This window comes from Notamacropus eugenii, chromosome 3 (assembly GCF_028372415.1).
Source record: "Notamacropus eugenii isolate mMacEug1 chromosome 3, mMacEug1.pri_v2, whole genome shotgun sequence".
Lineage (NCBI taxonomy): Eukaryota > Metazoa > Chordata > Mammalia > Diprotodontia > Macropodidae > Notamacropus > Notamacropus eugenii.
In genome coordinates, this window is record NC_092874.1 from 370,957,021 (window position 1) to 370,972,103 (window position 15,083).

General features: G+C 36.6%; 1 protein-coding gene across 3 annotated transcripts in view; it reads right to left on the minus strand.

Annotated features, from left to right (window-relative positions):
• The window catches only part of EPB41L4A (erythrocyte membrane protein band 4.1 like 4A), a 201,601-nt gene that overhangs the window by 18,715 nt on the left and 167,803 nt on the right, over positions 1-15,083 (minus strand). For all 3 annotated transcript variants that reach the window (XM_072597431.1, XM_072597432.1, XM_072597430.1), the window contains one exon: positions 2,141-2,260. In XM_072597431.1, the coding sequence (XP_072453532.1) occupies positions 2,141-2,260 (120 nt within the window). The remainder of the gene's footprint in view (positions 1-2,140; positions 2,261-15,083) is intronic.

Here is a 15,083-nt window from a genome sequence, read left to right on the forward strand (position 1 = left end):
TTAATAAGCATCTCTAGATCTCAGTTTCTTCACCTGTAAACTGACTAGATGATTGGAAAATTCTTTCCTAGTTTTAACCTGAAGTTCTATGAGATGATTCAAAATTAATATAACTAAAAATCCCAAAGTAATTAATTTTCATTCCCACAACTGAAGACTAGTCAATTAAGAATCACTTTGATATTTTTGAAGTGAATCAGTAATTTTATCTCTAACGATTAAGCTTTTATGTTGCCCATATTTCAGTTTAAATTGTGTTTGGAGTGTCCACAATTCCAGGGCAAAGGGTATTTCCTAAGCTAAAGAAGCAAATACCAATTCCTTTCAATTCTCAGATTTTTTTTTTGCGTGTGTGTGTGTATGTGCGTGCTTTTAAATAAATCTAAATTGTGCTCCGGGTTAATAAGGAATGCATTAGTTTTCTGCTTGCACTACTAGGCACTTTAGCTATAAGCTAAATATCATTAAAATTTTTATTCCATGTGTTGTTACATTTTATTACATAGCTTTATCTTACCCCAAGCTAATATATTCGACTTTCTTGTTGTTCTATTTTTGCTTTTTTTTTTTTTTTAACATTTCCATGTATTTACATGAATTAGAAGTTGAAATTTAACTGGATTTTAAAGCTTTCTAAACATGTTAGGAAAGGAGAATACATTACCAAAATATTATCTCTACTAAATTCCTTGCAAACATGAGCTTTGGACTTTCAAAGTTTTCTTGATTTCTTGTTGGTTGGTGACTTCAAAGAGGATCCTTTGACACTTGAATAAAGAAATCTCTTACTCTGGAGTCAAAAACAATCAAAGCATGCATCCAATTCTGCTTTGTAGTGAGGTATTTGATTTTAGAGCTAAAAACTTTGTTCAGTAAAAAAACAAAACTGACACAGTGCAAGCTACTTAATTCTTATGTTATTAAGTTATTCTTATATTATTAAAATCCTCAGTATAGGAGTGTCCCTTTGAAAATAATGGCATATCTTCAATTGGCCACTGATTTAACTGTACTGAAGTCTGTCTGTTACAAAGACATGCAGGGTAACAGCTTCACTTAGGTTTCTTTAATATTGTCCAGCCCTCTCAGTTTTTCTCCTGACGTCTTTCTGCCCAAGGCTCTTGATTACCTGCCATTTACACAGTTTTGCTCCAGCATTCACTTTCCTACAACTGGCCACCCCTTTTGCTATCTGGATCATACCCCTCCACTTGGCAGAAGTAATTCCAGATATCCTGCCATTTACTCCAGAGACATAAAAGAATAAGTGGTGAATCTAAATTCATTTCAAAGAACTATGCTTAGTGAGCCTCTAAACCCAGATGGCATGTAGATTAAATAAAAGACAAGAGAGGAGTTAAACTATTCCTTTATAAGTTCAAAGAAAATTAATTTCAGCAATTGGAAATCTCACTGTTGAAAGGGGATAATTGTGTTCACCCGTGGCATCACTTAGCAATGCCATGATCAACAAAGGATTGCTTGACCCTATCATTTATTGACTCCTGCTTACTAATGTTAATTTAAATTATTTTAGTTATTGTTAATTTGATTTAACTAGATTTGCATCTGGTTCAATCTGGAACAACACATTAAAAATTCTTGTGACAAACTGTATGGTTTAGCAAGCCTACAGCCTTTCTTGACCAAAAGGTCATAAGATCTGTGTTGGAAAGAATCTCAGGCATGATTTAATCCAACCCCCCCTTATTCAACAGATGAGGAAACTGAGACTTAGAGAGGTTAAGTGGCTTGCCCTAAATTATACAAGTAGTAAATGAAGATCCAGAATTTGAACACAGATCTTCTGATTCTAAATCCTAATGGAATCCTAAATTCTAAATTCTAATGGAATATTTCCATTGAAACACTTTTTTTTTGAGTTGAGCATCTGCTTTTGTCTTCCTCTTTTCTGGAGGATAGTTTTTTAACTATTCTCCAACTCTAACAGTGACTATCAGAAACCGAGGCAAATAAATATATAAAAGTAGAAAAACAATGGAATAAATCAATTTGAATTGATCCATTATGAAAACCACACATACGCAAAGGAAATGGAGCAGCCTGATTGGTTCAACATGTAATAATACACTTTTTCAATTTTTGTTTTTAATATGAAGAGCTAGAACATTTCACATACGAGCGTGATCTGTGTCTGGATCGACGGTTATTGGGGTTGGCTTCATTTTTTTCCTTTTGATGCCTCAATGCTGCTTCCCACTGAGGCACTGAATCAATCATGCCATTCTCCTGCCTTAACCTGGAAGAAAAACATTCATCTGAAGTTAACATCCCTGGAGGCTGATGGCTTATTTTTAGATTCCTGCTTTTAAAAGTTGGGGCATAAGGAGGAAATTCCAGCACTTGTCATCCTAGAAAAGAGATGTAAATATATGTATGTATATTCAAATATATGTATCATACATATGCTGTTGACTAGTTTTGATTAACTATTTTTTCTTTTTAAAAAGAAGAATTCTAAGGGAGAGATGTGAGGCAATGGCTCATACAAAAAAAAGAAAAGTCATTAGTAAGACCCTGAGGTGCATGTAATGTCTATATGTAGAGATATACATGATATTCTTAAGAGTTTTATCTGTTTCCAGTTTTCTAAGGCAAAATGTACATGACTATGTGTGCATATGTGCGAATGTATAAACTTCTTTAAAAAATGGTTCCATTTTGAAATTAAAATTTTGAATTCAAATACTCTTTGAACCAAAGACAAGTGTTTTTCATAAGATCTAGAGAAATGCACTGAGATGAAAGCAAAATAGAAAGCACAGTAGCTTCATAAATAAAAACACTCTATAACTTCCTTCTGCAAGCCTACATAATTTCACTTAAACATCATAAAATTTATGTAAGATAGGTGACAAATAGGAGAAATACAAAAAAGTTAAGTAAACTGCCCAAGTTTAACTGGTTTGAGAACTTTGATTTCTGACTTCATTTCTATCCTGATACCTTCCTATGAAAGTTTTATTATACTTTCCAACCATTCTGGAGTTTCTTGCTGCCATTCCATGATCCTTAGAGAATATATAGAGAATGTTCTTTTTTCATTGAGAGTTTTTGTTTTACATTCCTTTATGGTAAAATTCTTAGCGTTTGGGCTTTTAAAAAGTTCTTCCTCATTTTGATCTCTGTATTTAGGAGTGTCACTGTTAATTTACCTACTTGGGAGCTAGGATTATACCCACTGACCCTTAATTGGATTTTTTGTTCTTTTGTACTTTTTCATATATTCCCATTCCATTGTCTCTGGCTTCATTCCTCATTATTTGGGTTCTTCTTCCTTCTAGTGCTGCAATTTCTATCTTTTTTCCTGAACCATGGCAGCTTCCTCTAGTTGGGTGATATGGTGTGCCAGCTGGGACAATGCCCAGCACAAACTGACTACAGCCAGGTTTCTAGTCCCCTTTACCTTAGGTACAGAAGCCCATTTCTCTGTGCCTAGTCAGTCTTCCATGCTATCCCCTAGGACACTACTGGCCTTGGTGTGTCTAGGCAGGATCAATATTTTCACTTCTTGCCAGCTGTAGGTGGTTCAGACCAAGTCAAAGACTTGGGGGATTATGGGATAGGGATCATCAAAACAAGATCCTGACACATACCACCCTGTGAGGTAGGCTAAGCTGAGTGGGAGCTTTAAGTATTTTAGTTCTACAATGTTATTTCATAAGATTTTTACTTTATTCATCTTTGATTACTATATGTGGTACATATTTTTTTTCCCTTTTTTTTTTTTTGAGGTTATTAGGTTAGGGGAAGTTATACTAAAAAACAAACAAAAAACCCACTCTCTCATTCATTTATTTTAAATAACTGACTCTACTACCAATAAATCATTCTTATTTTCTTTTATAGATGCCACTCACTGTTTCCTCCAGATATTCCTTTGCCTTTACATACTAAAAAGGCATTATGTAAATTTCCTTGCATTTTCAACTTCATTTTTTTTTTTTGAGGATTGGGTCTTCTCATCTCACCTAATCCATCTATAGAATGACACAGGAATTTTGATAGGCTCCATTTCTAACCTGGGCTGGTTTGCCCATACTTAGGCAACCCAGTGTCCCAACCCCCTCCTGGGGATTAACCATATTAATGTCTAAATAAATGTAGATTATAGACATGTGATACCACATCCAGCTCTCAATTTTTATCTTGAACCCATTTTTAAATTGCCCTTCAGATATAGCTCCTGAAGGACACCTAAAGAACAGAAAGGAATTTTTGCAAGCAAAGATATGTCCTAGCAAAAACTTGTGTTAAAAATAACTTGTTTTCATTTCACAATAGCTGTGATGGGTTTTTTTCTTTTCTATATATTTTCAGATTTTACAAGGCTTTCAGATATATATGTCAGCAAATGCCTATTTATTTTCATGTTTTGATCTCTTACATGTAGGTAGCCAAGATCCTAACAAATGTGGACTTCTGAAAATTACACCTTTTTTAATGTAGGACAATGCACACAAGTTCATTTCTTGATTCTGTGCATTTTCACTGGCTGTCCTTCATATCTGGAATTCTCTCCCTCTTCATCTCTCCCTCCTGGCTTCCCTAGCTTTCTTCAGGTCTCAGATAAAGTCCCACCTTTTGCAAGAATCCTTTCCCAAGTCCCTGTAAACTTAGGGCCTTCCCTCTAAGATTATCTTCAATTTAATATAAATGTATGTATATGTGTATATATTTATCTATATACCTATATCTTGTTTGTAGGCAGTTGTTTGCATGTTGTCTTCCTCATTGGACTGTGAGCCCAGAAGGGATTGTTTTGGCCTTCCTAGCACACAGTGCCTAGCATATAGCAGGCACTTACTAAATGCTTGCTGATTTGACTTGTCCTAGGTCATCATTTCCTCTAACAGCTCAGGAGCCCTCACAGATGTTCCTCTTGGACCAGACTAAACAAGAGGATACATTAACTCAAAGCAAAACTCTTCAGCAGAATTCCTGGGAAAGGGTAAAAAAATCTCCCTTACACAGGGAGAGTACACCCTCTCATGAAATCCCATACCATCTGTGGAAAAGGGAACTTAAGGCACTCAGACTACCAGTATTCCTAGGGTTGAGTCCCGGCTGAAATACCTATCTCCCAATCCACAAAGTTGCCTCCAGATCCTTCCTGGAGGTTCTGGTGATTAATCATCTCTTAGGCTGCTTTTTCCCCACATTGCACCATAGATCCTTTAACAAGCAGCTGTGGGAAATGGGAAAGGGTCTCACATGTACAGAAGTATTTATAGCAGCTCTCTTTGTGGTGGCCAAAAACTGGAAATCAAGGGGATGCCCATCAATTGGGCTGAACAAGTTGTGTTATATGAATGTAATGGAATACTATTGTGCTATGAGAAATGATGAACAGGAAGACTTCTGAAAAGCCTGAAAAGATTTATATGAACTGATGCTGAGTAAAAGGAACAGAACCAGGAGAACTTTGTATATAGCAACAACCACAGTATGTGAGGAATTTTTCTGGTAGACTTAGTACTTCATTGAAATGCATGAACTTAAATAATTTCCAATGGACTCTTGAGGTAAAATGCTTTCCACATCCAGAGAAAGAACTATGGAATTGGATTGCAGATAGCAACAGATTATTTTCTTTTCTTTTTGTTTTATTTTATGGTTTCTCCCATTCATTTTAATTCTTCTATGCAACATATATTTAATAGGAAAATATGTGTAGAACCTATATAAGACTGTAAGCTGTCTCAGGGAGGGAGTGAAAAGGGAGGGAGGAATGAGGGGGATGGAGGGGAAAAAAATCCAAGATATATGGAAGTGATTGTCAAACACTAAAAACAAATAAAATAATTTAATTAAAAAAAAAAAAAAACAAGCAGCCGTGGCCCTTTTCAGGTTCTTTACAGAATTTAAGCCACGAAGTGATGTCTAATAGCTGGGGATTGCAGATACCCCTTTTTCTAAACATAGCCCAGGGTTATGTCAGCTCTTGTCATACTCTGAGAAGCACCCAACAAATATTGTAAGAGTTTCTTAGGGCAAATCTGTCTTTTTAAAGTCATAAATTAATACCCCAAAGGAACTAGAAAGCATTTAAAGAGCTATCCATCTATAAATTAAGTACATCTACTATTATTCCTCCAAAATAGAGAAAGATGTCACTCCATCAAATTCTTTTGGCATTCAAAGCTCTTCATTGCCTGCCCCTCCACACCTTTCCAATCTTCTTTTACCTAAACTCTGCCCCCGGATCCCCAGGTCCTCTGTGATCCAGTGACACTGGCCTTGCTATTTCTCACATAAGAGAACATGTCTCCTGATTCTCAGCATTTTCGCTGACTTTCCCTCATCTCTGCAATGCTCTTTATACTCCTTTATATCTCCTGGCCTCCTGTCAGTTTCAACTAAAATACTACCTTCTACAAGAAGACTTTCCTGACTCCTTTTAATTATAGAGCCTTCCCTCTGTTGATTATTACAAATGATTATTCTTCATATAGTTTGTTTGCATGTTGTCTCTCTACTACACTGTTAATTCCTTGAGAGCAAGGATTGTCTTTTACCTTGCTTTGTACCCTCCAGTGTTTAACATAGTGCCTGGCACTATGATGAGCAGGTATTTAATAAAATGTTTGTTGATTGACTAATATATTTATCAATCTGTCTACCAAGACACATACAAGAACTATTATGAACACAAATACAAAATACTTTTCAGAAACAGACAGCCCTGAATAAATGGAGAGATATTAACTGCTCAAGATTGAGCTATGTCAATATAATGAAAAGGATAATACCATCTAAATTAATTTCCAGATTCGATGTGATACAAACCAAGCTACTGAAGGATTACTTTAGAGAGTTGGAAGAAAAAAACCAAAGTTCATCTGAAGAAATAGAAGGACAAGATTCTCAAGGGAAATAATTTAATAAGTTGGAAGGAAGGAGGCCTAGCAGTACCACCAAATCTACTTGGTACTGGTTAAAAAATAGAAAAATCAATCTATGATTTAACAGATTAAGTGCACAAGGTACAACAGAAGTAAATGAAGATGGTAGCAGTATTTTATTAAACTCAAAGGCCATAACTATTGGGGTATGAACTTAATAGTTAACAAAAACTGTTGGGAAAATTTGAAAACAGTCTGGTAGAAATTAGGTTTAAACCAAGATCTCAAGTCATCTCTTACAATAACCTCCAAAGGGATCTAGTTCAAAGGGCTACACTTGGAGGACCTAGAGGGCCACATGAGACCTTGAGGCTGCAGGTTCCCTATCCCCTGGTCTAGTTTATATGATCTAGCTATATAAGGTAACTTCATACAAATTGTTGTAATTATGAGTGTTCCTCCTTTGTTTTGGAAGACCAGTGACAGCACAGGGTGATAGCTTGACCCCTGTATGAACTGGATTTAAATGAGGCACAAAGTCCTCAGCCTCATTCTTCCTGAGTCATGAAGGTCCAGTGGAAGGACAAAAGTCAAGACAGCTGTTGATGGTCCAAGGTGTAGTCTTTGATGCCTGACCAAGCTTTAAGCACTCCACATTGCCTGCTCCAGCTGCCTTCATGTCCATGTGAGGAACAAATTGTTCCCATCTGCCCATTTCGCTTGGGAAAAGTCTTCACGTGCTTGGGGTAGGTGTTCTCCTACATTACCAACAGGTCTGAAGCCATTTACCTTCAACCTGATTTAGGCTGTCTATCAAGATGGTTTACTGGTGTGGCCACTGTGCATGCTACAGTTTCTTAGAACCACAGGTGAGAATTGGTGACATGAAACATAGATGAGTATCCCTGAAAAGAGCTTGGCAAGCCCTTCCACCAGAAATGCTAGTCCTCCCTGAACAATTAGAGGATGAAGAAAGAAAGTCCCTTTTACAACTATGGATAGAGAAAGAGTTCATGCCCAGATAGAGGATAGAAATGTTCATTTATTACAATTTTGACTGCAAAAAATTGAAGTTTTTTGCACAAGCAGAATCAGCATAGTCAAAATTAGAAGGAAAACTATAAACTGAGAAAAAAAAACCTTTCCACAAAAGTTCTCTGATATATAAGGAATTGATTCAAGTATATGAGAATAAAAGCCATTTCCTAATAGACAAATGGTTAAGAAGAATTTCTAAAGGGAAGAAATCTAAGCCATTAATAACAACATGAAAAAAAATTCTCCAAATTACTATTAAGAGAAATGAAAATTAAAACAATTCTGAGGCTTCTCTTTATACCAATCAGATTGGCAAAGATGATAGGAAAGGAAAATGACAATTTTGAGAGGTTTTGGAAAGACAGGCACACTGATACACTTTCGGTGGAATTGTGAATTGGTATAGCAATTCTGGAAAGCAATTTGAAAATGTACCTCAAAAGTCTCTAAACTGTATATATCCTTTGACCCCATGATATTCCCCAAAGAAAGAGGGAAAAATTCTACCTGTACAAAAAAGAATTTATTGCAGCCCTTTTTCTTACAGAAAAGAATAGAAACAAAGGAAGTGCCCTTCAATTAGAGCTTCGTTGAGCAAATAATGATATGTGAATGTAATAGAACTTTTGCACGATAAAAAATGACTAAAGGGAAGGCTTCAAAGAAACCTGAGGAGATTTGTATGAATTGATACAGAGTGAAGTGAGCAGAACTAGGATGACAACTTACAAAAACAGCATCATAAAGACAAATAAATTTCAAAGATTTAAGTACTCTTATCAACAGTGATCAATTATGATTGTAGAGCATCAATGATGAAGCATGCTATCCCTCTCCTGACAAAGGAGTGATGAATTGAGATGCAGAAGGAGATATATCTAAATTATAGATATCAATCTGGGAGAACATAAGTGACCCAATTTTGTGCTATATATGGTGTTATTATATAAAGGTACCGAATGTGCAGGAAGTTTCTTTCAGTACTTCACTTCCCCAATCACTTGGCAGTTACAAAAGAACTCAGAAACTCACTTTTCTTTATTCTATCTAATAAAGCACAATTAGGAGCTTAACAAATGTTAATTAATGGACTCAAAGAAAGTACTCTTTTATTTTGCCTAGTGTAAATGGCTAAGCTAAAGAACTTTGTAACAGTTTTAGCTTCCTTTTTCTTTTGCTAAAAATGTATCTTATCCTGTCTTCTTAACCTATCTGATCTCAGCCAGAACTCAGGAGGAGAAACTACACACACACATGAATATATACATACACACACACATGAATACATACATACACACATACATACACAGAGGTGTACATACATATGTATATGCCATCTGTGAAATATTGAGATGCATGCCTGTCAACTACTGATGAGGTGTCACTTTTAATTTGATAAGCAGACTTCTGGGTCCTTGTCTCTTTGTAACTTGTCCTGATTTATTCATGTATTAGTTGGCAAACACCCTGGAAATTCCTGCAATTATTCTGTCAACTACTGGCTTGTACTATATCCGAATCTCATCCTTAAGAGCTTCTAATATGCACAGAAAAGGTGTTTTTCCAATTTGGGAACTTCTAGAGAACCAATAAAGCAGCAGTCCAGCACTTGAGTAGTCTAAGTTAATAAAACCACAGAAGTTGGTGTTTTATGTTTCATTATTGTCTTTTCTTATATCTTGTCTCTCAGGAAACCTATTTCAGTGGGAACGTCTTTTCTATTTCTTGGTCAATACTTAAATAGGACTAGGATTTTTCTGAGCCCATTGCCCCTTTACCTATTTTCCATAGGCAAGAGGTTTGTCTAATGGTCAATCTTGATGTATTGTCTTGTCACCCCTATAATTTAAACTTTTTGTTTGGTTTCTAAGCTACGGTAAAGACAAAGCTGACACGTAAGCCTCAATTCTGACTAAAGTAACATTTAATGGGATCCTCTGTCTCCTTACCAAATGACATAAGTTTGACAAAAATGGAGTAGACAGAGTGGTCAGTGATGGCTATGGGATTTGATCTGTTCTGATCCAAGCCATTGCAGTTTGTTTGAAAATTGGAAAATGAATTTCTGGAATAGCTTGTCTCAATCTATATTTGTTGAACTTTGTCAATCTAAATGTTCACCAAGTAATACTTTTACAAATTCTCAGTAAAGGAGCCAGTTTTGATCTTAAAAACCTCCTTTCCAATAAAAAACGACTTCTACTGAAACTTTCATTAAACTTATATGTTAAATTTCAAAGTTGTGACCTTTTGGATTAGATTATAAGTAAGTTTCCTAAGGGCAGAAACTGTCTTTTGCTTTTAGTTTCCAAAGAGCTTAACAGTTTAGCACTAGTTAAGGGACTTCAATATTGGCTGATTTTCTTTGAATTTCCAATTCTGGCCAAGTTGGGAAAATTAAGCCAGATGAGAGGAATTTTTTTATAAAGGATGAAATATTTAGTAGGTTCTTGGGGTTAACAGTTCTCCACCATTTAGCTTCTCACACAAATACGGTCCCATCATTTCTTTCTCTCTGGAGAGGGACAGAAAATGCTCAGTTCTTAAAACAACTGCTGATACAACATTACCAAAGCTTTATCTTTCAAGGCAAGTGGTTTGAAGTTTTGAAAACTTTTTTCCAGCTTGAAAATGAAGAGCCTCATTTAAATCAGGAAGAGAATGTTTTCAAAGAGAATGTTTCCCCTTTCCCTTGGCATGTCTGGTGTGAATGATTAGAACATATTTGTCTAGGTAAATCAGAATCTGTCACCTAAAGGAATTGGAAATTTGTCAGGTTTGTGAAGATGAGAAAATACCTGTATACTTTGAAAGTTTCAGTTAGGATTTAATTAAGGAATATAATAGAACTAGCGATTTTTTTTTCACGAAGGTTGGGTTAGTAGAAAATCTTCATTTCTGGTAGCTATCAAAATGACAGGCCAAAAGAAAAGCCTAAGGTTTTCACCATTCAACAGAAACGCCAAGAAGTGCTTAAAGACTTGTCTTCTGGAAAACAGTGGTGGATTTAAATGATTGGGAAGGTTGAAAAAGGTGGCTATTAAAAGATAATGGCAGCATTCTCTTAACTCTGTTTCCCTACTGTGCTAGTTACTTTCTGAACAGGAAGGTTTCCCACCAGGTTGATTCTGAGCCTAGCCATGATACCATGTGGTTATTACTCCAAAAGATATCTATTTCCTTATACTTTATATCAAATCAAAACTAATGGAGGTTCAGGGGAACCCCACCCCCACATACAGGTCAGTCTGAACAGTCTGTTTTTGATATTTTAAAAACCATATAACTTATCTTCCTTTCATAGCATATTTCTCTGCCTATGGCAGGATAACTTCATAAGGTTGGTAAGTAAATCTTGGTACTATGTTATTCAGTCATGTCTGACTCCTCAAGACCCCATTTGGGGTTTTCTTGGCACAGATACTGGAGTGGTTTGCCACTTCCTTTTCCAGGGTCTCACTGAGGAAACTGAGACAAGCAGAAGTTAAATGACTTGCTCAGGATCAGACAGCTATTTTAAATATCTTAGGCTGAATTTGAACTCCTGACTCAAGGTCTAGCACCCTATCTACTGTGCCACCTAACTGCCCACCATAATGAGATGAAAGTATAGAGGACTGTATCAATTTGATTTTTATTCTGAAGTTCACTCATTTCAACTTACTAGATAACTCTTAGACTTGCATTCTCCCTGATTTTTGGTTTCATTTTATATACTTATATATAAAATTTTATCAATACAGTATCACATATTTTTAAACGATATGATAATAAAACAGATTCTTAAAAGGGTGATATGACAGATATGATAGATGCAAAAGCTTTAATTTTAATTGATTAGTGAACTTAAGTTTGAGAAAGACAGTTAAGGCTATTAATGTGATTGACCGCCAAATGTTTTTTTGTTAAGTAAAAAAATATAAAGGACTCCTGATAACTATAATGTATTAATAACCTTAGAAATTCTCCTATAGTGAAAGCAATAACAAAAGGCTAAGTAAAAATGATGATCCTAAACAAGGCATTTTAAATTTGATCCAGGAGGTAATAGAGAACATGACTAAAAGGGACAGGCAAAGTACTGACTCCTTCAGGGCTTTCAATATGGTTTAAATTGTCCCACTCTATTACAATAATCTACGAGTGAGATGATGAAGGCCCTTTCCTAAAGTGGTGGCAGAGTCAGAATAGAAAAGGGGGGGTATTCAAAAGATATTACCTATCTTATATGTTCCTATTTACATGTTTCTCTTAAATGAACTCCTTGGACAGGGACTATTTTTAGACTTGGCTTGACATCTCCAGTGCTCAGCACAGTACCTGGCATAAAGTACTTCATGCTTTTTTGACTTTATTAATGATTGACATCAAATTCAAAAGATATTTGCAGAAGGGAATAAAGAATGAATGAGTTAGGAGAGAAAGAATTTTGAAGGTGATTTGGAGGGATCAAGGGCTTGTGAAGAAGGAAAGAAACTGAATTTGGGAGAATTAGGGAGAAAAGTTAAAAGAAGAGCAATTTGAGTAAAAGCACAGAAGGGCTCAATCTGAAAGAGGATTTAGTGTGGCGCACCTTAGGGTTTACTCTAGGGACTCAGTTTTCTAATTTCTAACATGTAACCATTTGTACTTGTGGGTGCCCAGTTGGGTCCTCAGAAGGCAATTTGATCATTTCTCCACTTAAGCTTCTAGAAGTAAAATTCTGAGGGGTTGGGTATAGTTTTTCTAGAACTATTGCTCAAGAACAATCAATCAGTAAACATCTATTAAGGGCATACCATATACCAGGCACTATGTTAAGCACCAGGCACACAAAAAGAGGTAAGAGATAGTCTCAACTCTCCAGGAACTTACAATACAGTGAGGGAGGGAAGGGAAACAACATTCAAACAAATACAGAGCCAGCTCTGTACAGGATAATCAAAAAATGAGTAAAAGAGGGAAGGCACTGGAATTAAAGAGTATTTGGGGAAGGCTTTCTGTTGATGGTAGGCTTTTAGTTGATACTGAAAAGGAAACGAGAAGTTGGAGCAGAGGAAGGGGAGAGTTCCAGGTGGGGACAACCAGAAGGTCCAGAGCCAGCATTTAGTGGAACAGCCTGGTGTCAGGGGAGCAAAGTGCAAGAAGACAGGTAGGAAGTTGGGTTGTGGTTAATACTTTAGACAATGAGGACCTGCCACTAGAGGGGTGGCAATGTCGGAGGAGAAAAGGGGGAATATTTGAGAGAGTGCAAAGGTGAAACTGACAGGCCTTGGTAACAGCAGGGATATGGAGGGTGAGAGGTAGTGAGGAGAGGATGACTCATAGGTTGTGAGCTTGAAGGACTAGGAAGGATTGTATTGCCACCCTCAAAAGTAATAGGGAAGGTAGAGGAGGTGGACAGATGAGGGGGAAAGACAATGAGTTTAAGATGTCCACTGGACATCCTTTGTGTCATTTATCAGCCAGGCACAGTTATTAGCTTTTATATGTTAGGGATATTTACCAAACATGTTTAATTAAAACACTAAGTAACAGAGCTAATCACTCTCAGAGGAAAGGAGGTATAGGCTTAGTACTTATGCAAAGGGGTAACTCACAGCTTCTTACGATTGGATACCTTTTTCTTCCTTTGTGAAAAGTCCTCATTAAGTTACCTTTAGATGGAGTTTCTTTGAGGGTCCTCAGCCACTTTTCGTGCTGTGTCTAGTTGTCTCCAAGCTCCTTCACAGACAGTTGTCTGTCATTCACTGCTATTCTGGGGGCATCACTACTGGCTCTAATGAGGAGTCTAGATCTTCTGACCTTTGGACTTGGGACCTATAGTTGGCCACTGTCTGGTCACTGGTAGGGAGAATTTGACTCAAAAACTGCAATCATTCCCACTAACCTTGCCTTCCCTTTGCAATTGTCTTGCCTTGGTCAAGGTGTTTCCAAAGCTTACCTTCACTTGCTTCTGGAATCCCGTAACACAGATCTGTAAGTGATTGTTTAAACCAATGCCAATCCACCTCCTGTGTATTACATTTTCTCCCATAGCTCTCAAATTAAGAGCTTCTTTGGTCCAATTTGACTTATTCTACTTAGGGGGGCAGCTAGGTGGTGCAGTGGATAGAGCACCTCAAAACTCATGTTTATGAATTCAAATATGGCCTCAGACTTAATAGCTGTGTGACCCTGGATAAGTCATTTAGCCCTGTTTGCCTCAGTTTCCTCATCTATAAAATGAGATGAAGAAAGAAATGGCAAATCACTTTAGTATTTTTGCCAAGAAAACCCAAACTAGGATCTTGAAGAGTCAAACATAACTAAAAACAACTAAACAATCAAATGATGAACAATTTTGACCATAGTAATCATGAAACCATTTACTAAAACATGGGAAAATTGAGATCTTTATCCATGGAAAGAAAATCCATACTGTTAAAATCAGAGGTATTAAAGAATAAACAATACTTCAACCACTTTCTTAAGTGGAAATTTAAGACCTAAAAACATGACACATGCTGAATTCAGGATAAGATGTCCTTAGGAAGATTTGGTTGACTATCCAGCTCTACAATGTTTTAAAATCCATTTGAGGAAAAAGATAATCTATGGACCATGACAGTGTATTCCATTTATAGGGAAGATTTTTATAGGTGGAAGGAAACTTTGAGAAGGAACTATAACTCTAGTTTCTTGAATTAGACTGAAATGTGCACCATTTAAAAGAGGGCTTAGAGCTGTCTATAGAAATTGATTACTCCTCCACCTTTAGCAAGAGTCTTATAAAAATAGTTTGGAGAGTCATCTGAGACTGGTAATTGAACTAATAAGGTAGGAAGCTATACATCAATTGAGTAGTTTGAGTGTGTAACGGTTGAAAAGCAAATGTTTGGTTTGAGTCATGGACATGATATTGTGACTGTGTGTTTTCAGGTGTGAATCTCTGAGTAAATTATAAAGGGGTGTTTTGATCCTCTGGCTGGAGATCCCTGGAAGTTTTAAAGTTGTCTCTGAGAGGGGAACAAGAATTAAGGCAAGTGGAGGAAGGTACCCCTTGCATTCACCTAGCTCGTGATTTTGAACATGCACTGGGTCTTGATCAATTCCTAGGGAGCAACTGTAGGCAGACAGTGACAAGTTCTGGCAGATGTGAGAGCTGACTAGCACAGTTCTGAGCCTCCAGTAGTAGCTACCCAGGAGAGAGCTAAGTAT